Source organism: Fusarium verticillioides, chromosome 6, assembly GCF_000149555.1.
Source record: "Fusarium verticillioides 7600 chromosome 6, whole genome shotgun sequence".
NCBI classification, from domain to species: domain Eukaryota; kingdom Fungi; phylum Ascomycota; class Sordariomycetes; order Hypocreales; family Nectriaceae; genus Fusarium; species Fusarium verticillioides.
In genome coordinates this window covers 2,359,894-2,379,215 of record NC_031680.1, presented here as the reverse complement: position 1 = coordinate 2,379,215, position 19,322 = coordinate 2,359,894, and the positions used below count along the sequence as shown (strand labels likewise).

At 48.6% G+C, this 19,322-nt stretch overlaps 10 protein-coding genes across 16 annotated transcripts; 5 read left to right on the top strand and 5 right to left on the bottom strand.

Moving 5' to 3' along the window:
• Window positions 1-589: 589 nt before the first annotated feature.
• FVEG_14971 (hypothetical protein) lies at window positions 590-1,033 on the bottom strand (the record flags this gene model as incomplete). Its single annotated transcript, XM_018904028.1, has 1 exon — window positions 590-1,033. The coding sequence occupies one exon, from the start codon at window positions 1,031-1,033 to the stop codon at window positions 590-592; it is 444 nt and encodes a 147-aa protein (XP_018745200.1).
• A 507-nt stretch (window positions 1,034-1,540) lies between these two features.
• FVEG_14972 (hypothetical protein) lies at window positions 1,541-1,651 on the bottom strand (the record flags this gene model as incomplete). Its single annotated transcript, XM_018904029.1, has 1 exon — window positions 1,541-1,651. One exon carries the CDS (start codon window positions 1,649-1,651, stop codon window positions 1,541-1,543), a length of 111 nt encoding a protein of 36 aa, XP_018745201.1.
• A 442-nt stretch (window positions 1,652-2,093) lies between these two features.
• FVEG_02034 (hypothetical protein) lies at window positions 2,094-2,234 on the top strand (the record flags this gene model as incomplete). The annotated part of the gene is made up of 1 exon (XM_018889121.1): window positions 2,094-2,234. The coding sequence occupies one exon, from the start codon at window positions 2,094-2,096 to the stop codon at window positions 2,232-2,234; it is 141 nt and encodes a 46-aa protein (XP_018745202.1).
• Window positions 2,235-2,626: 392 nt separating this feature from the next.
• On the top strand, window positions 2,627-3,859 carry FVEG_02035 (hypothetical protein; the record flags this gene model as incomplete). Its single annotated transcript, XM_018889122.1, has 1 exon — window positions 2,627-3,859. One exon carries the CDS (start codon window positions 2,627-2,629, stop codon window positions 3,857-3,859), a length of 1,233 nt encoding a protein of 410 aa, XP_018745203.1.
• A 168-nt stretch (window positions 3,860-4,027) lies between these two features.
• On the bottom strand, window positions 4,028-8,881 carry FVEG_02036 (AGC/YANK protein kinase). Of its 6 annotated transcripts, XM_018889125.1 has the most exons (9): window positions 7,917-8,829; window positions 7,478-7,600; window positions 7,217-7,328; window positions 6,959-7,163; window positions 6,757-6,912; window positions 6,251-6,702; window positions 5,020-6,199; window positions 4,723-4,943; window positions 4,028-4,667 (listed from the first exon to the last, which is right to left on the bottom strand). In XM_018889125.1, the coding sequence occupies exons 1-7, from the start codon at window positions 7,957-7,959 to the stop codon at window positions 5,722-5,724; spliced, it is 1,569 nt and encodes a 522-aa protein (XP_018745206.1). In that variant the 5' UTR covers window positions 7,960-8,829; the 3' UTR covers window positions 4,028-4,667; window positions 4,723-4,943; window positions 5,020-5,721. The 6 variants fall into 6 exon arrangements, with proteins under 6 accessions (XP_018745206.1, XP_018745205.1, XP_018745204.1 ...); XM_018889124.1 differs by having other exon boundaries at window positions 4,028-4,943; window positions 7,917-8,881; XM_018889123.1 differs by having other exon boundaries at window positions 4,028-6,199; window positions 7,917-8,881.
• Window positions 8,882-11,886: 3,005 nt separating this feature from the next.
• On the bottom strand, window positions 11,887-12,741 carry FVEG_02037 (hypothetical protein; the record flags this gene model as incomplete). Its single annotated transcript, XM_018889129.1, has 5 exons — window positions 11,887-11,990; window positions 12,136-12,176; window positions 12,265-12,337; window positions 12,393-12,510; window positions 12,667-12,741. The coding sequence occupies 5 exons, from the start codon at window positions 12,739-12,741 to the stop codon at window positions 11,887-11,889; spliced, it is 411 nt and encodes a 136-aa protein (XP_018745210.1).
• Window positions 12,742-14,382: 1,641 nt separating this feature from the next.
• On the top strand, window positions 14,383-14,805 carry FVEG_02038 (hypothetical protein; the record flags this gene model as incomplete). The annotated part of the gene is made up of 1 exon (XM_018889130.1): window positions 14,383-14,805. One exon carries the CDS (start codon window positions 14,383-14,385, stop codon window positions 14,803-14,805), a length of 423 nt encoding a protein of 140 aa, XP_018745211.1.
• A 543-nt stretch (window positions 14,806-15,348) lies between these two features.
• FVEG_14973 (hypothetical protein) lies at window positions 15,349-15,627 on the top strand (the record flags this gene model as incomplete). Its single annotated transcript, XM_018904030.1, has 1 exon — window positions 15,349-15,627. One exon carries the CDS (start codon window positions 15,349-15,351, stop codon window positions 15,625-15,627), a length of 279 nt encoding a protein of 92 aa, XP_018745212.1.
• Window positions 15,628-16,069: 442 nt separating this feature from the next.
• FVEG_02039 (hypothetical protein) lies at window positions 16,070-17,430 on the bottom strand. Of its 2 annotated transcripts, XM_018889132.1 has the most exons (3): window positions 17,258-17,425; window positions 16,607-17,190; window positions 16,423-16,481 (listed from the first exon to the last, which is right to left on the bottom strand). In XM_018889132.1, the coding sequence occupies exons 1-2, from the start codon at window positions 17,274-17,276 to the stop codon at window positions 16,613-16,615; spliced, it is 597 nt and encodes a 198-aa protein (XP_018745214.1). In that variant the 5' UTR covers window positions 17,277-17,425; the 3' UTR covers window positions 16,423-16,481; window positions 16,607-16,612. The 2 variants fall into 2 exon arrangements, with proteins under 2 accessions (XP_018745213.1, XP_018745214.1); XM_018889131.1 differs by having other exon boundaries at window positions 16,070-17,190; window positions 17,258-17,430.
• Window positions 17,431-17,811: 381 nt separating this feature from the next.
• Window positions 17,812-19,108, top strand: FVEG_02040 (hypothetical protein). The gene is made up of 2 exons (XM_018889133.1): window positions 17,812-17,945; window positions 18,005-19,108. The coding sequence occupies exon 2, from the start codon at window positions 18,039-18,041 to the stop codon at window positions 18,732-18,734; it is 696 nt and encodes a 231-aa protein (XP_018745215.1). The 5' UTR covers window positions 17,812-17,945; window positions 18,005-18,038; the 3' UTR covers window positions 18,735-19,108.
• The last annotated feature ends 214 nt before the right edge of the window (window positions 19,109-19,322 follow it).

Here is a 19,322-nt window from a genome sequence, read left to right as displayed (position 1 = left end):
AATTTAACTCTGATACCTAGTACATGTTCAATTTGAATGAGATCAAATAATAACACCGAAAACGAATTCTATCCTCCTCGGCCCGGGAAACATGGACGAACGGGAACCCTTGTCACTTTCAGTGCCTCGTTCCTGTTGATGGCTTGCAACCACTCGGCTGTGAGAGGCTCGTGTAAGCGTTGCGCCCGCAAATGATTCAAATACTGCACTAAACGACCGAGCATGGTGTCAGCGGCTTGACCATCCTAGTCATCCATGAAAGTGTGGGTTCGATCTTTAGCCTATTGCTCAAACAATCAATAGGTATTATCGACATCCGGCAAAACAAAGATCCAAAGGCTTGAAAGGCTGTTCGCTACAGAATACATACTGGAGTCTGGAGGCTGGACGACGCCCGCCTCAGTTGATATCGACCACTCGGTTCAGTAAACAAGTTCAAGTGCTTGGATAGCACAGGAATAACAGACATAGCCAACAAGGGCAAGCAATTCCAGCAAAATGATCGTTGATAAAGTGTTCACCTTAATCAAATGGTCAAACTGGTTACCTTAGCCCCCAACGTCGCCTCAAGTCCCCAAGAAAGATGGTATTATGATGGAGAGTCATGCGGGAATAGGTTTCCGTCAAGCCTGAATCGCTTATCTATAACGCTCGAGATTCTGGGCAGTTCTCCGCTTCCTAGCATGAAAGAAAGCATGTGTTGAGTCGATGCAACTTCACTTCTCATCAGCAACGACAGCGGGAAACAAAGCTCTATGCATATATCCTTTCCCCACACGCCGTTCAGCCTGGCAGACTGGGAAGTGGTGATCAGGGAGAACAGGGCCGGAGGACCTTCAAAGGGAAACCCGGTGGCAGTGAAGGAACAAATCAAGTGGCTCATTTGATGGGTAACACGATCTGTAGACTCAGTCAGAGAGTCTCGAGCGGATCTCGCACGAGAGTGAGCCCGGAGTGTCGCCCCACTATAGCGGTGTGGGCCAGAGATAGAGACAGATATTAATATGTCATGCCTGCTTGTGTCCCCAGACATTAGGAGTGGGTTGACCGATCAGATCTCTCAGCGCCATTCTCCAACGCCCGCAACAGTACCCTAGCCCGCAAATCAACATGTGAGACGCACTCGAGCGGCAGAAACCAGCAAGGAAAGTAGGCCACCAGGCCTGTCGTGAGCCATTTGCTACGTTAGTTGCTACCGGCATGACAGTTCTCTAGCTTCGGTCAAATCCCTGAGAACCACTTATCAACAGAGACAGTCAAATTTGAGGGATGATGAGTGCCAGTGCCAGTGCCGCCTCGGTGCAGATTCACTGTTTTGAGCGCTCGGGACCGGTTTCTGGCTTCCTTGCATCCGGTGGGAATAGACCTGGGAATCAACTTTGAATATTGCTTTGCCTGCAGGTGGGGGTCGCAGTTCGAGTTGGGGGTCCACGGAGGAGCATTGTGTGCGAGTGCAACACTCCGGACGGACGAGGCCATGTTATCTCCTATCTCATGAGGCATGCTGCTCGGCTGCCCTTGGCGGTTAAGGTTGCGATCATCAGGCAGGGGTTGCCAACGGAGGCGAGTTGGACCATGATGCGCTCATCTCATCGAACTGCACGAGCATCACCGGTGAGGTTGCTGTCCGGAGGTCTTGCTTGGAGCCCATGCCATGCTGGAGACTCCTTCACCACTGCCAGGCTTCTCATCTCATCTCAGAGCCAGCGCTCGTCTTCTCAGCCGAGCTTGTTTGGGATCTAGATACGGTATGCTCGGAAAGTTGGATACACAAAGTCCGGGGTCCTCGAGACTTTTAACTTATGTGTTATCTCTAGCACGTACCAATGCGAGTCATCTCTGCAATCCTACGTGGCTGTTGACCCTCGTCGCTTCTCAAAGGTTCTCAAGGCTGAAGATTAGATAACCAGGTTCCCCAATCATGACCTGTGTCTGGCTGTGTATATACGGGTTTATCAGTCCGGAGATCCAAGAAACACACTATCCGCATTACAGAACAAACGGCCGCATATCAGTTGAAGCCAGTTGCTCTGTAACCTTATCTCAACGCCATCGCCCTGCATATCTGTGATACCGTAGCCTTAAATTCGTCGATGCTGCTGCTTTGTCACTTCTGCCGAAAACAACTGTTGAAGGGACTCTTGTCCTACGTCTATTTTTGCTGTCAAAGAAAGAGACACGAGGCCCCGTTGGTCTTACAAAATGCTCAGAGGTCAATGCATACGAGACCGTAACCGTAGCCATTCTTTGTTTTCCTCATGCCTAAGGACCTGTACTCTTTGTTGAACGAGACCGATCGAGACACGAAACAATGTTCTATACTTGGCCCGGTCGAATAGATAGTCATATGGAGGACCGATTCCCCGAAACGATGCGAGCGACGGAGTCCCAATACAATATGATAACAAAGCACCTCGATATGGCCTTTCATGGCGAGCTCTGCCATGAGCTCTTCTCTTTGCCACATAAGTCAGGATGATGTTATTCTTGCAATTGCTTTCAACATTGTAAAGGAAGATCCTTGGGGATGAGACGTCCTGCCCAAGCGTTTATAGACCGATGAACCCCATGGTTCACGACGAATTCAGAATGGCCCCGAAGCATATCGACCACACGAACGAAAAGCATGCATATGAACTCTCCGATACGACTCCCGGTATTTCTATTTGTGGTCTTGACCACCCGGTATGCGTCGGCGATGCCAGTAGTAACAGGGCCTCCGGTGTTGAGCAAGGAAAATACCGAGTCACTGGTATCTCACGCCCTTAGAAGCTTTACAAGCCTGGACCAAAGGAACAAAGAGACTTCGCAGGACAATTACGCAAGAGACTATGCGAGGAGTGGTGCCAATAAAGGTACAATTGTGGGAGGCACTGTTGCTGGCGGAATTATCATTTGCTTTGCAATATTTTTCGGTGTTCTCGTCCTCAAGAAATGCCTTGTTCCTCAAGGGAAAAACAAAAAAAGTATAGTTGATGAGGAACCTTTACGTCCAGGTACTGAGACATCAGGAACAAAGACCTCGGCTCACACTTCATGGCGTCAGACGTTCAACCATCGAGTATCGGTCCCGTATGCAGACTCTGCATACTCTCAGAGATCTCTCGGAGACACCGCAGCTGCCACTCAAACGAGTAGGGCTTCAGCCCAAGCGATCCAGCTGCCTACTATACCGTCAAAGGCTGCCCAAATGTTGGGGGTTGAAAATACGAAGTCAACAACGCGGCTTGCAAAGACACCTCTGTCGTCACCTCGATTGCCAATTACACCTCTTTCGGAGAACTTTTTGCCTGAGACTCCTATTCTTCAATACTCTTCGTCCCAGATTTCTCCGAAGCAGAGTCCTCTACGAAGGAACCCTCCATTGCTGCCCCCTCCGCAGAATCCTCCTCCTCAAGGTCCGCTGCCGCCTGTCCCTACCCATGAGCCACCAGCTATTGGGGGGTCCAAGTCATCCGGTAACCCCCGGGATCGTACATCTTCCGTCTGTACCATGAGTACTCTTGGTATGGAACTTCTCCACGATGTGATGCAACCCCGGGACTCAACCACATTCCGCCCACCCCCTGAAAAGGCGACCTTCTCTCGTTCACCACCGTCAATTTCAAAAACAAATCAGCCGCCTCCGGTGGCCCTGAGAAATTCCAAAGGGCAGAATACAGTGCCTGATAGACGATACTTTGTACCCTTGTTCAAGAACAATGGACAGCTGCCGAGTCCGACATCGCCTGACGAGGGAGTGCTTTCAGAAACAGGGGCAAGGACCAAAACGAAGAATATTACCAATCTCAAGGCGGAAACAGTGTTAAGAGACTCTTCGAGGGCCGAGTTATTCTCTCTCGGTTACAACAAGATATGAGCCTTGCAGGCCGAGGCTAGGTGGAATTCATGGCATTAATGAACGTTTGTTACACTTACATCAATTATACCAAGCACTATTTATTGGTCTAGCGTTATATAAAACTCAATATACCGTATAGTTTCGATTACGATCTGGCTTATATCGCACATGAATGTCAAGTATATTGGTTCCACATCGCAGGGCCACTGTTAGGGCCCGCTCAGCTACATACGCTCCAGCGTGCGAATGGAATACCAATCCTGGAGGACAATTATCAATTTAGAGACCTTGAGACATACTTCACAAGTCCTGTGCCGTTTCTAGGGGCCTGAAAATGCCTTGCTGCCCACTGAAAAGGAGGATCACGGCTTAGGTATGAGGCCTCGCTTTTCTCCCAGGTATAATTCGACAAGAAAACTGCATTTTAGTAGATGCCAAGCAGTCGCTCTTTTAAAATACCGTCTTCATTCATATACCAGCTCACCATCATAGTGTCTATCGGACAAGAAACACAAGTTCCACTTCCATCTGCCAACCAAAAACATGCTGTACAAGACATCACCTGTCGTGTCTAAGCGCCTTTGTGATCACCCCTAATAAACTCCGTTGTCAGTGTAGGAAGCTCCGAGTACTCTTGGCCCTTTGTTGCATAGGTAAGCAGTATGGAAACATCCGGTTGATAAGCTCCTTCTCAGGATATACGACAACCATTCATGAAGTCAACCAGATGAACATGGAGACATGTCCTCCGGACAGCAGATATCCCATTAGAAACCTTTGAAACCCGCCGATCGTCCCTCCATACTCATACCATTCACCCTTAAAACTACGCATGTCAACAGTCATGGAAGGAATCATTCATTGTTTGCCATCGCACCCACAGTGATACTGTCTCAAACACCTCCGTGTTCATCACTCTGAGTATACCCTCCAGTCGCTCCGGATTTCATTTTCCTGCCTTGAAGAAGACCAACCTCTGGGCTAGTTCATGCCATGAGTCATGAACCAAGAAGATCATTTACTTCCGGCGCATTCCCGAATCCTCATACCCAAGTAGTCAAGGGTCAAGGATTTCTTAGTGTTTGAAGGCGTTTCTTTAGAACTGCATGAATCAGGCGAATAAGCAGGTCAATATCAAAGTCTAATGTGTAATGGGGTATTATTCCAAATATGCTCACAATAATAAACAAGTTAACCATCAATACCGGACATCTTGTGGTAGTGCCCCCTCCTCCCCTAAATTGCCTCCAAACCCGCCCCAGTCCAGTTGTGTATGATCCTTCTCTTCCGACCAGACATTTGTGAAAATGCCGTTAGTATGAATAATGTGTGTAAAGATATGATTATATCCCGTCGCGATGTCACCCTCACGGAGAGAAAGACGCCCTTGCGAGTGAAACATCCGCCAGTCGTTGTAGGTTCAAATCAATGAAGTGCCCCTGCAAACGCTAAGCTCCCCCTTCCTGTTGGTGATTTACTTGGTTCGTATCGCGTTGTTACAAATGAGCGTTCGTTTCTCTGATGCGTTGCCCCCTATAACTAGAGACGGAAAGGGCGTCTAGCCGTAAAACATGACCGAACGCCGTAATGAATGAAGTAGAGGCCGTTTCTCATCGTCCTTGCGCTGCTACTACTGCCGTATCTGGATCGAAATACATGCTCGAGTGCGGCGGTTGAACAGTGACCAGGAAACGCGGTGCCAGTGCATGCAGGATTAAGCAGGCTGGTACTGCAGGGATTGTTGGATGATCAATTCCTTGGTGCAGACTCTTCGGAGGATTGAGGCCGATAACTCTCGGCGTTGGCGTGTAATTCGTCGACTGGCTGTTTGTCGGTCGACTTTGAGACGCAAAACACCTGCTGTGAGCCTCGATCGTCCTCTATCCGATGACAACTCGTGCGCCTTCTTTGCCCAATACACCCCTTTCTTTCGGCTTGGGGCTATTTGTGCGACCCTTCTTGCCCTTGAGAAATCCAAACATACCGCCGGAGCCTTCATTCTTGCCGTCGCCAATATTGTTAGCATCTGTAGGCAAGGTTGCATCCTGGCGAGCTAGTTCAGACCAACTACCGCTGCCATCGAGAGTTACTTGTACGCCACCAGTAGGACTTGTCATCCGTTGGCCGGCAACAATCGGGACATGGCGAGCTCGGAAGTCATTCTGCAGTGGAGGTGGCGGAGCAGGGCGTACAGGGCGTCCCTGTCGGCTTTCATTGCTGGTACTTGGGTTAAGAGGTGATGACTGATAACCTCCATTGACTGCGGGCATAGGCGTTGCTTCATCCGTTGTGATCGCTTGAGGAGCGTTGTCCGAGTCGGGATGCCCTTCTGGATTGACACCAGTACCCTCAGTGATTCTGTTCAAGTTAGCAAATCGATCTCATAGCAGCCAGTCTAGGAGGTCATACCGTTTATAAGCAGCCACTGTATAATCGAATGGCTTGAAATCTGTCTCAATCATGCGATACAGCTCGTCTTCCCTGATCTCTTTCTCAGTTGCATCGTCCTTTAGACGCTCTCGTGGTTTCTGGCGTCTCGCACGGGCTTCGAGTGGAGCCTCCTCTAATAGCAACTCTTCGAGGTCGTATGTGGCATCGAAATTAGTCTTCTCGGACGAAGGAACAAATATGGGCTCGATTCTCTTAAGCTCGAGTAGCTCGAAATCAAAACACTTGAAGAATTCGTTTTGCGTGAAGCTCTCCCATGTTGAGCCCATCCGAGTTTCGCGGTTCGGGTCGAGCGCGGAGCCGATTGCGTAGAGGCAAGCGAGGGATACAGGCGGCTGCGTGACGGGGTATTTGGGAGAAGCGGCCTGGATCTGTTGACTAAGAGATCCTTCGGAGCCCCCTTCGAACGGGCGCTATATCAAATGAGAAAAGACGTATAAATGAGTGGCGCAGTTTAACAAGCTTACCTTGTTGTAGATACACTCGTAGAAGAGAACACCTAAGGACCACCAATCTGCCCGCACATCGTATCCTTTGCCAGCGTAAACTTCAGGTGCAAGATAAGCCAATGTGCCGGACTTGCTAGTAAGTGTCCTTCCTGGAACGACGTCGGAAGCGACGTTCTGTTTTCGTTAGTGTTAGTTGCATTTGAAGGTAAGAAGAGCTTACAAAATCTGTTAAATGGACATGGCCATCCGCATCAAGAAGGACATTGTCGGGCTTGATATCTCGATGGATGATATTTTGGCTGTGCACATATCGCAAAGCACATCCAAGCTCGGCAATCCAGAATCTAACAGCCTCTTCGGTAAAGGTCTTTCTCGAAATATGAAACCGCAAATCTCCGCCAGTCATTAGATCAACCACCAGATACCTGTTATCGAATGTGAGCTAGCACTAGATGGTGCAGATTATAGGAGGGCGTACATGTACTCAATATCTTGAAAGCTGTATCTCAAGTTGCAAATGAAGGGATGGTTAACATATTCCAGCATTCGACGTTCGCGGATGATGTTTCGCACGCTTTCGGATCGTACGACTGCGAGGTAGAAAAGGATTAGCATTGTGTCACAGAAATGATAAAAGATTCCATCAGATTGATTATTGCCACCGATGGAAGTGGTACATGGACCAAGATCTCGGGTCCAAAGCCAAGCGTATAATCTGTAGGGAGCGCCCTGAACTTGCCTTCATCTTTACGGATATATTTGAGGGCAAAGGACAAGTTCGTGTCCTTCCGCTCAACAATTCGCACCTTTCCAAAGGCACCTCGACCGACGACTCGCAACAGGCGGAAATGATTCAAGTTCACTAAAAAGCTGTCAGCACCACTCACCAATCACAATGTCACAAAATTAAGGAGCAGGAGTATGTAAAGCTGCGAGAGCAAAAAAAAAAAAAAAAAAAAAAAAAAAAAAAACAGAGAAACTGGTTCGTGAAGAGCGTGTATAGAGGTTGCATGATACACGTGGGAGACAAGATGACGCCAAGTAACATGCGGCTGAAAGACAGCAAATGGCATGCAGGATGACGGGAATCCCAGATAAACCAATGGCGACATAGATTTGAGGGGAACGACAACAGAAACGGATACAAAGAAGCTTCTGAGCTGAGCTCCTTGACGTACCTTCGCCGTTCAGGTCGACGGGCTTTCCTTGGCCATTGCCCATCGCGAGGGGATCGATATGTTGGACAACGTTGAATTATCGTGAAAGATAGCAAAGTCCCATGCTGAGTCTTGAATCTAAGGAATGGATCGGGGGTGGAGTCGGAGCGCCGTGGTAGTATCTCGCAGGGCACTCTATCTTGCGGTGTAAATCGTGGAAATCAAAATTCGGTTCGAGACAGAGGATGTATTGATGGCAGCAAGTTCGATGATGCTGATAGCGACGACGACGACGACGACGACGACGATGATGATGGCAAAAGGATCAAAGTCGCAGGGGTACAGCAGCAGAAGCAAATGCAGCTCAAAAGTCAGCGAAGCAAGATGAGGCTTGGCTTGGCTGGGTTTGGACTGGCCGGGCGCTTGTGAAGTCGAATCGAATCGGGACGCGGACAGAGCAGGGTCTGGACTTTAGCGGACAGCGTAAAGCAGGGGAGGCGAGAATCGGATTTTTCTTGTAGTGCAATTCAGTCCAGCTTCGATCTTTTTTGGGGGGGATGAGACGTCGTTCGGAGGTCGGTGGCGGCGGGAGGTCAAGGGGACGGCGTGCGACTTTGGACCGACTTTCTTGGGGAAGAGAGAGGGGAGAGAAGATGGTCTTTTGAGGGGGAGAAAAGGAGGCCCGGTGAAGAGGGGGCTTGTGGAGGCGTTTCGAGACGTGGGATGTCAAAGTGCTCTAGTTCTAGCTGAGTTGCCTAGCAGACTAGACTCGTAGGAAATGGAGAAGAAAATGTAGGTACTCCGTACTGCTTGTGAAAATACAAGAAAGATGGAGAACAGCGGCAATAGCGGAAGGGCAATGGTCTAATATGGGCAATAAATGGCGATAAGACACCTAGCGGTAAAGGCCTTTGACTAAGTGCAAGTTTGAGAGTATGTATGGATATTCCAGGGAGGAAGAAGAAGAGTCAATGGAACAAATGGAAATGGAGGGTCTCGGCACTAAGTTTACCTCCTTAGTAGGTGGGAGGAGCCAGCACCCTATTAATCAAGGGTGTCGTAGCTCAGTGAGGTACAGGTAGGTCACGGCAGCGGTAGCAGTAGCGGTAGCGAGCAGCTGTGCTAAAAGGGAGAGGGGGACGGGGGGGTCCCTGTGTTTGAAAGGTGTTGACCTGATGCTGCACATTAATCTACAAGTTGTCGAATCAACAACGAATCGTACCTACTGCAGATATGGAAACATCACAGGAGAGCCACATCGTCAAACGAAGAACTAATCAACTAGTGATGCCACTCTGAGCTTTCAGGGCGTACATGTCGGCTCCCGTCCCTGACGAGCCGTACCAGTACAAGCAACTCCTTACTTGTATGTAGAAGCGGGAGTGCAATTCGACACGGCCGAAAGTAATTCATGGTCTGTGCCTATTCAATTCCGTCCTTCTTGCAAACTCAAGTCGTCTGTTGTCTGTACGGATACATAGGTATGGTATCTCTACTAGTTCCCTTGCAATCCAATGTAAGAGAGCACGGACAACTGCATCCGTTGGCAGGGGTCTAGAATAATGAAAAAGCTAAGAGCCGGAGCAACAGCACGAAAGAGGTCAGAAAGCCACGTCCAGAAGAGCAGTGATTTTCGGTTTTCTGCTCGCTTGTCAGACATTAGCTCTGCCCGACTCTTTGACATATATATGTATATCTGGTTGATCAACGGGGAAACAGGGGGTGTTTCCCAAGCCAAGATGCTAGTCAGGTAGCTTATCAACAGATGGCGTCGAGTTGACTCCAGAAGAGGAATTCCTGTCGTCTGGTGTAAGACGGAGGATTCGACTTGACTCGACTTGGTGGATGCCTTCATGTGTGCTAGGAGGTATAACTTGCAGACGATGTTTGCTATGACTAGGTAGTAGGACAGAGTCGTGTACTGCAAAGTACCAGAACCGACAATTGCCATTACGGTACACAGAACCAAGTGTGGGCTAAATAACCGACCAACGATAGTGGCCCGTGGCAGTCCAGTCAGAAAGAAGCTCCTGGTTGTTTGTTAGCATGGGATGGAATGGCTTTTTGGCTCGGCTTGTGGGATATAATGGCATGAGAATTGAAGAATAACTAGAGAAATGTCATGGTATGACTTTACTTTACCATTTATTAGAAACCGTGTGATTGAAATTGGCTAGACTGCTGAGGCTGCTTGGAAATGATGTTTGAAGTTGTCAATCTCTACTTTCTAGCCTTATGTTGAGATATTCCACAACTCATGTGAAAGCAGCCTTCCGTCTCCTTCTCTCTCCCAACTCTATCTTAATCATCTCACATCACACAAGATGCCGTCGTCGCATTGCCTTGCATGGGTGAGTTTGTCTCTCTCTCGCTATTCCCATTTTCGTGCTCAGCTGGCTCAGAGTTGAGTTCGTTCATCTGGCCCCAGACCATGACAAGGGTCCTGACTCTTGTAAGAGAGCCAGCCAAACATGACAGGGGCCCGTATGTACGACCTACCCTGGTTCCACTTCGTTCAAAAAGAGCCCAAGATGCAGAGAAACGTCCTGCGTCCCTAGGTGCAGCATCGTTGACCTGCAATGTAACTATGCTAAAGGTGCACTATACCACCAAAGATCATCACCACATTCATCTCCTTTCTTTCTATTGACAAGTACTCCGTAGAAACACCCAGTTTCATAATCATATAATTTTCATTGTTTCAGGAAGCCACACACATCCGGCATGTTTCCCTCTCTACGGTTACCGCTTACTACCACCTTGCATGTTCATCCGTAAATCCGTAACATAACATTACAGTACATTACTGACCAACTGATTACCTCCCCTCTTGTTCGGCGTGTCCGAAGGGGTAGTGCTTGTGGATAGGCGGCGCGTGGCGGAAACCAGTCTAACCACTGATCAGCTTGACAACTTGACTAACAAGACCAGACCATTTCGTGCCCCGTCGACACAAGATGGAAGATACGCATGCTGTTAGTCGCATCCCAAGTACCTTTCGGCATGTGCTTCACGATGCAGAACATTTCTGACCTTAATCGCCGAGGCGAATCAGCTGCCGGGCGTGTGAGAGTCCCCTAATGAGTACAGTACTCACTGAAGCTGTGCTCACGATCTACATGTCGAGACTGGATGCTAATGTTGACTTGGCGGCCTTACAAGTGCTCAGCAACCAACCAACTGTGACCTTTGTCGCTTATTGGCCAATGGGCCGGTTCTGTTTTAATCTTGTTGGATATTAATGCTTTATTGAGGAAGCCGGATATGGTATTCACACGTTCAACCTCTCGGATTTCATGTTTCTATTGCAGAACTCAAAACTCCGATCATGGCTCATATCGGCACGGTATTGGCCCTTGAAATAATCGCAATTGGCCAGCTGAGCAAAGATCTGCTCCGCCTCAGCTCAAATTTCAACCTCGGATTTACGGGATGCCTAGGTTCACCGGAGACGCATTCCCCTTTTCGCCTGGACTCAATACATAGCACTCTGCTGCTAGTGATCGTCTCCAATGTTTGAGCTCTTGATGCTTCGTGGCGTAAACCAATATGGGGGGGCGCAACAGTAGAAAACCCGACAAAGGCCGGACGGACGGCCAGGTACGAAAAGACAAGGGTAGAAGCTGACACACGACGATCAAACTGCGTTCTCTGTTAGGGATTGATGGAGACAGAGACGGAGACGGAGACGTGGAGTAATAGCTCTTGTTGGTCGCAAGGTTGACAGGGTCATTTAGCATCACTACCTATTAGCCAACCAACCAGAAACGACAACTCTCTACTGCAACTATCCAGCCAGTTAGGCCTTTGATCATTGATGATGCATTCTCAGATCTCATTTGGAGGACGGGCCCCTGCATGAACGAGAGCGACTCCTGTATGTTTGCTTCACAAACAGGCCTCCACTGGTTTATGCTTGTGTGACCCTAACGTCGTTCTGGAAGGCTTCTTTCGGGTCACATGCTAATAACACAGAGACGGTCCAGTACCGCTACATATGCATGAGCCCTTCGGTTATGAGTTGGATTTGGATTCTGCAAACGCCGTTCATGTGCAGATAAGCGACGGAGATGCCCGTAGTCGGCCACTGGTGACCTGTCGTGTAAAGGGACATTGTGGCGTCCCTCATGACTTAACAACGAAGCAGCCAAACCGGGGCTAGTTTGGCCTGCCGCGTTCCGATGCACATAGACCGGCTTTGTTTGCCATGTTAGGACTGACGTATCTTTCACTTACTCACTGCTCATAGAGAGGCACTGATATAGGGGAGCTGACAGCTGCCTGGAAGCTTTTACAGGTCAGAGATAATGCGTTCTGCAGTATCGCAATATGGTGGTGCGTAGTTGCAAATTGCACATATCTCACTTACACCGATCCCTTGCCAAGGTACTGGATCGTGTTGGACGGTGGGCACAACGCAACGGGCTGCCAATTACACCGACCTAAGAAAAAAGCAAAGAAGCAGCTCTAGCACCAACAGGTAGTTAGTTGTTGTACCTGTACCACCATCTCGGGTCCCTGCTCCAGCTTCCAACGGCGCCGCCTCTTTGATGCAGCAGGCCAGCCAACCACATTTTGGAGCAGCCGCATCAGCATTCAAAAGATCCCCTGGGAGCTAGTTAACGGGCGGATAGGTGCTGAGGTGCCGGGTGCACAGAGATGGGAGGTGCCTCAACCGTGTTTCAAATCCTATAACCTCGGCGGTACTTGCAAAGTTAGGTATGGATGGATGCTACATGTACTGTATGTTCCAGCCTGTGAACGTCATCACAGGCACAAGGCTGCCGAAGACGTTCATCTGCTGCCCCGGTCCCTGTCCCTGATACCGTTCCAGAAGCCGACCCATGTTTGCTGATCCTCCTATTCTTTGACGCCGTAGCCGTGTTCAAAGTCTTTCGTGTTAGTTCGCTGAAGTCTTTGTCATGATTGCATACCTACCTACCTACTCCGTAGGTATCAAGTCCAAACCTAGAGATGGAGTAATTTCAAATCCACTGCATGAACTCGGAGGAAGCTGATACTCGCTTAGGGCGATAGACAACTCCTCCCTCCTATCAAACCTTCAGCAGGGTTGATCCCCAGGCATTTCTCCAAACGTCAACTCGAACTGTCTCCTTTTGACTCCTATTACAGTCAATCCCATCGCCTCAGCAAACGGACTCCGTTTGATAAACCACGTGTAGCACTGGCTTCTTTGTATTCTTATCTAGCTTATGTAGTTGTTGCTTCTATGAAAACAAAATTAAATTGTTCTAGAACAACGCTCCAAGACGTTAGTGGCTTGGAAAACGCCTCTTGGGCAGTGCCGCGGCCGGCCAAGAAGCATTTTATATCGAATATTGGTATAGACAAAGAATCACTTCTCCGATATGATGCCTCTTTTTTCCGGCTGAATGGCATTTAGCAGGAGTCTAATCCTCCCATCGTGGTGCCATTTATCCTACTTGCCGGTGATCTAACAACTGAGGCGCAACGCCGCCTGCCAAGGTCTACAGTTCTCACGACAATTTGGTGTTTAGTTTGCCTAGTTTCGTCCTTGCGTATCGGCGGTGCGGGTATTTTTTTCTTTCTTTTTTGTCAAGATCATACGTTTGTGTTCTAGATTTGGAAAAACAAGGATTTAACTGAATCGCAATGGTCAGTTTAAATAGCCTGGTGCGCATAATTGAGCAAGTTGCGCAAGCCTAATTCTCGACGATATCTCACAGTCTTTCTTCTTCTGTATGCCCCACTATGAAAAGTCAATCTGCAGGTCGAAACTGTGAAATAATACGGGGAGATGCTGTTTTTCCTGAGTTACGGAGTATATTCGTATTATTTGATCAGAAGACACGATCCTTCTGTCGACGAGGGTCAGATGGCGATCTCGTTTCAGACAATAACTTTATTTCGTTGTTGTTCTCTGTGCAAACGAAATTCGGCAAGTCAACTGACTTCTAATCCTTGCGTTATGGATCCTACCTTGACGGCAGTCATGATCGTTCAACTACCGATCAGATGGATATTTTAGATGAGATGGGTTGCAGCAGACTCGATGTCAACCTCTATCTACCCTCTGCTACCTGAACAAATCATATCTCATCATGGACAAAGCACCCTGGTTACCCGGAGCGAGTGCTCCAGCCCTGTTATAGTCATGATGAAGAATTCCCGACACCATTTGCTTCATCATTCTTTGACCCGTAATTATATGTCAATTTCAGCTACGAGTATTAAAAACCCCCCATGTGATTTCACTGCACGATAATCGCCTAGGCATGGTGTAGGTTAGTCAACCTAAGGTGAGTACAAACAAATCATGACGACTGAGATCGCTTAGAGTATGATGATGCTTAATGACGTAGTTGAATTAACATCACTCCAATTTGAGCTACATTGGAAGCCCAGAACTTGTCAAATTCATTTTTCAATTGCTTCAGAAGACTACACAGATTACCTATAACATCACTTTAAGCTCAATTCCTACCAGAAACCCACATCTATCGCCATGTCTCTCTTCCGCAATATCCTCCGCACAACTGCAACCACTATCCGCCCTATTCACACAACAACACGCTTGCAAATGCCGTATAAGCACGATCAGGAACGAGAATCACTGCGCCCAGTTGTGAATGAGAACACAAAGTCAGGAACGGACGATCAAGTTGCTTCCGAGCACGCAGACATCGCCTTTGACCCTAACACGACACGACCTGAGGAAGCTGCCGACAAGACCAGGGAGAGGACCAAATCCAAGGGTCGAGAGGGAGAAGACGCCCTGAACGCGAGTGGTGCGAACCAAGAGCTTAGCACACCCATGGGTGATGAGAAAACGATCAAGACCAAGGGTGCTGGAGAGGAGATCTCAAAGGGGGGATCCAGCGGAAGTGGAAGTGCGCCCAAGAAGGGAGATCTGCCCAAGGCCAAGTAGGAGGTGGGAAAACGAAGTGAGACGTCAACTGTATCTCGTGTACTCCTCATGATGGCATATGTATTACCTATTCGTTTATCAGAAGAAGAGATCGGAGGCTTAGTTGCGTAGGTATCTAGATAATGAAGAAGGGAAAAGCCCACCACACCAACCTCGGCCTCTGAAAAACGTGGATTTTTTATCTCAATAAGTAGGAGAATGAATCAATTTACAGAGCTCCCAGCTATTTATAGCACGGGCGGTCACGGCTCCTGCTAACTTACCTACCTTGCCTAATTATTTTGGGTCCGCAAGTAAGGTAGGTAGGTACTTAGGTAGGCAGGTAGGTAGGTAGGTGGTGAGCCAGCAACTGCACAAACGTCGAAGGAAGCTCCCAACTGATAGACCTCGCCTTGCTTTGCTCACCTGTCAAGCTCACAATTACATCTGTTTTGGGTAATTCGCATTATTGTTCCGAGTTTGATAGCCATTCAATAACGCTCGAGTCAAGTTCAGTATTCATCATCCCTGATGGAAATATCATTCAACAAGCAAACGAACATCATGGAAACCCTCAAAGCATCACAATATAGTATCGACCTAGAAGAACTGGTAGCCGACGACGAAGTGGACAAGTTACACCTCGACATAATCGATGAATTCAATCGAGCTCTGAATACTGAAGACAGCACCCAAGATCAAGCTGCTGATGAAGCTGATGACCAAAAGGAACCAGAGCCTAGTGGAAGTTGGTCTGGAGCTGGATCAGACCAAACTCCGAAGGAGCAACAGCTTGACGACAAGGCGCAGAAGCTCGCTCATAGATTAGACGAGCTATGGTAGAAACATGCCCCTCGCAACCTCAACACCGAAGCTGGCACAGCGTCTGGTTTTTATTCAAGGTTCCGGACTGCGGTCTGGAAAGTCTTCCGAGAAGCTCCTCGACGGATTCCAGTTGGGGATGAACGTATTGATCTCCTTGTATGCACGATAGATGCCCTCGGGAAAATGCACAAAAATCCAACGGCTCCTCAGGGGATACATGTCTGGAAAGGCTTACTGGAACTGAAAGAGGCTTTTCATGAAGTTTGCAATGGCATGTTTCTGGGCTTGCTCTTCGTCTAAACCTCTTGAGCCATACTGACTGTTACCTAGTTTCCCCCAACGACGCTCACCTGCGTCGAACGCATGATGGATGGGTGTCTTTTCAGTCTTTTTGTGCTCGTCTCGTTGCCAAAGGTATACTGCTAGATGACAGGCCTGCCCTCCACGTCATGAAACAAGCGCTGGAAGATGTATTACCACCCGAGCCCCGGATGGCTGACGTTTACATCCGTGGGGCCTGTGAATGGATTATACAAGCCGGCCGGCATCTATTTGTTCGGATTGGGTGTATCGAAATGTTACGGGCACATGAATTAGGACATTGGTGGTTCGGGCAGGGCGCAGTCCCCAGAGACAAATGGGAATCCTGGAAAATGCGTCTCAGAGTGCTGTGGGGAGGGCTCGGGCCTGGCCAGAAAAGCTTGCAGGATAGACTGTTCAAGGCGGGGATTCACATGAATTGGGTACAAGACCAATACATGTATGATGAGTTGGATCGAAAGGGCCAAGAGTATCAAAAGTTTGTGGCATCAATACGGGGACAACGAGAAGATGTAAATGTATGGTTGGGTGGTGTATAATTTGCCAAGATCCTGGGGAAGGGCAGGATAGCATTAGCAAACTGTAATCACTATTACATTCATCATGCCATGAAAACATCAAACCCATAGTGGCTGAAACTCCCGACGCCAGACTATGCATATCACTACTTACGCACCAATGCCTAGGCGTACATCATGTCGCCGTCCTCCTCCTCATCATCGTCCTGCACTGCAGGTACCTCCTTCTTCTTCCCCAAGTCTTGACGGCACATGGGACATGTACCCTTGCTGCGCAACCAAGGTCCGACGCACTCGAGATCAAATCGATGGCCTCCTTTGCAGGGGAGCTCAACAACGAGGCAATACTCGTCTTCTAAATAGGGAACCTTGCAGATGGCGCAGTCGTCATCTTTCTTGAGGGTTTTGCGATTAACACGGTCGATTGAGTCAACGAACTCTTGCGACACGCCATGCAAGCGCGTGGGGGGGTCGTTGATATCATCTTCGAGATTCATTATCAGAGACTCTAGGAAATCTCGGTTATCGTCTGTAGGAGCAGTTGTGTGCAGCAGGTGTAGCTGTTCCTGGAGGAGGCGGAAGAGAGCAGCCGTGTCGAGGGGAGTGGGCGTGGCGTGTGGGTTGTGATGAGGAGTTTGGCTGCCTGAAGGTTCGGCGATCCGATCGAGGAGGGAGAAGAATGATGACATGTCTACGCGACGGCCTGAGCGGCGGCCTTCGGCAAACTTGACATTATGTTCGACTTTATCATGGAAAGTTAGCTATACGATCGAATGGAGGGGGTTGAGGAGGGGTTATTTCCATGTTACCTTCGTACTGAGTAGCCATTGTGAATCCTCGAAAACAGCGTTTGATTGTTCGTACGCTGCTGGTGTAGATATTGAGAAAGGATAGTAGGAATATTATGCAGGGAGAAGAGAGGGCGCGCTGGCATCAAGACGTGGTTGTGTAACGGTCAGACCTAGGCAGAGATGATGTCGCAAGTCTACGGATAGAGCTCTCTCTCTCTCTCTTGAGTTGTGGGGTAAGAAATGAGTGGGGAACTGGACCCCTGCTTTGAACAGTGCAGGACGCCACAGTTGTGCAGTAAAGTTGAGATGCAGACAGACAGGGCAGAGCAAGTCTGTTGTACGATTAGGTTCTCACAGCGTTACATAGATAGAAGCTTGGCCCTTGAGATCAGTTAACAATGTATATCCAAGAACAGCCATACCAAGTCGATTTGAAGAAGAATTGAAGCTTCTACAATAGAGCAATTGACTCGATTGAATACGATATTATCACATGTCGACTCAGTTTAATGTGGCTGATCCCCTGGTCTAGGTATCCCGCATGGACCATGTCGTCACATCATTCAGTCCCAAGTTTTCCATCCAACGTTTTAAATACTGTACATACTTGCGTCTGTCTTGACTGCCTATCGATTGATCAGCTTGTGTTTCAACTGATCGGTTATCTTCCGCTTTTCTTCCTATCTAAGTATCTTGCCTTGCCTAGGTAAATTCCTACTGTTCTCATCTTGATACCCTCATCTCTTGTACAAACCCTTCACCTAGGTACCATAACCACTAAATAATATACCCTATCGCCATGTCTTCACCCTCTGCTGCCATCATCGGCTCAACCGGCCTGGTCGGCTCCAACATCCTTTCGACGCTGCTGGCCTCCGAAATCTACAACCCTGTACATACCATCACTCGACGCGCTCCCAAGGCGACATCACCTCACCTCAATGCCATAGTCGATGCCGATACTGCCAAATGGGCAGAGCTGCTCACAAGGCTCACACCCAAGCCATCTGTCGTTTACTCTGCACTGGGCACCACCCGCGCTCAGGCAGGCGGAATAGCCAATCAGTGGAAGATCGACCATGATCTCAATATCGAACTCGCCAAGGCATCCAAGGCTGCCGGTGTCTCAACCTTTGTCTTTATTTCCAGCGCTGGAACACGGTCTCTCCTCTCCTCATTTTCGCCGTACGCAAAAATGAAGAACGGAGTTGAAGATGCGATCAAGGAACTCGACTTTGAGCAAGCCGTGATTCTCAAGCCCGGTATGATCCTCGGCCACCGAGAGGCCAGCCGCACAGTGGAGGGTATTGCTCAAGGGGCAGTCAACGGTCTTGGCTATCTCAGCGCTGGTATCAGAGATACCTTTGGTCAGGATGCCGATGTCATTGCGAAGGCGGCCGTGAGGGCTGCGCAGTTGGCGAGTGAGGGAAAGGCGCCGAGTAAATACTGGATTCTTAGTGGAAGCGATATTATCAAGTTGGGAAGGGCTGAGTAGCTGGGTGCCTAGCCAGAATTCTACGGAGACGAAAGACCGAGGATGATGCGTAGAACCTCTGCGAGAGTAGGTGACTTGACATAATATTGTGGTACAGTCACGACTGTCTCTCTCTAGGTACTTTTGTACAACCCTTTTGCAGACTGTCAGAATCAATTGGCCATTCAACGACGTCCTTTCTCAAACAATCATTAATACAAGGATGAAACCAACTGCGCGATTTCTAGTTCATAATGCGATTTCTCCTCCCTCTGTAACTCAACGGCTCTTGCAAGAGAATCGCGCAAGGTGAGATAGTCTTGAAGCTATCGAAACTTCAGCTTAAGGTGTTTCTCTAGAGGAACCTATGAATGAGACATAATTCACCTTTGAGAGTAAATGGTATTCTTAGTCTTTTTTTTGACTTGTACCTTATAGATTTGATATCATTGGTTACGATCAGTTGCTCAATTCCCATCTCACCAAGGTGGGTTTTTGGCATCAGAGCACAACCCTGTCTATGGTTCTGTACACCTTGTGTTGCGTTCCACGAAGCCATGAGATGCAGTAATTCCCCCCTGCATGAATGAGTGTTCACGTTGAAGCTGG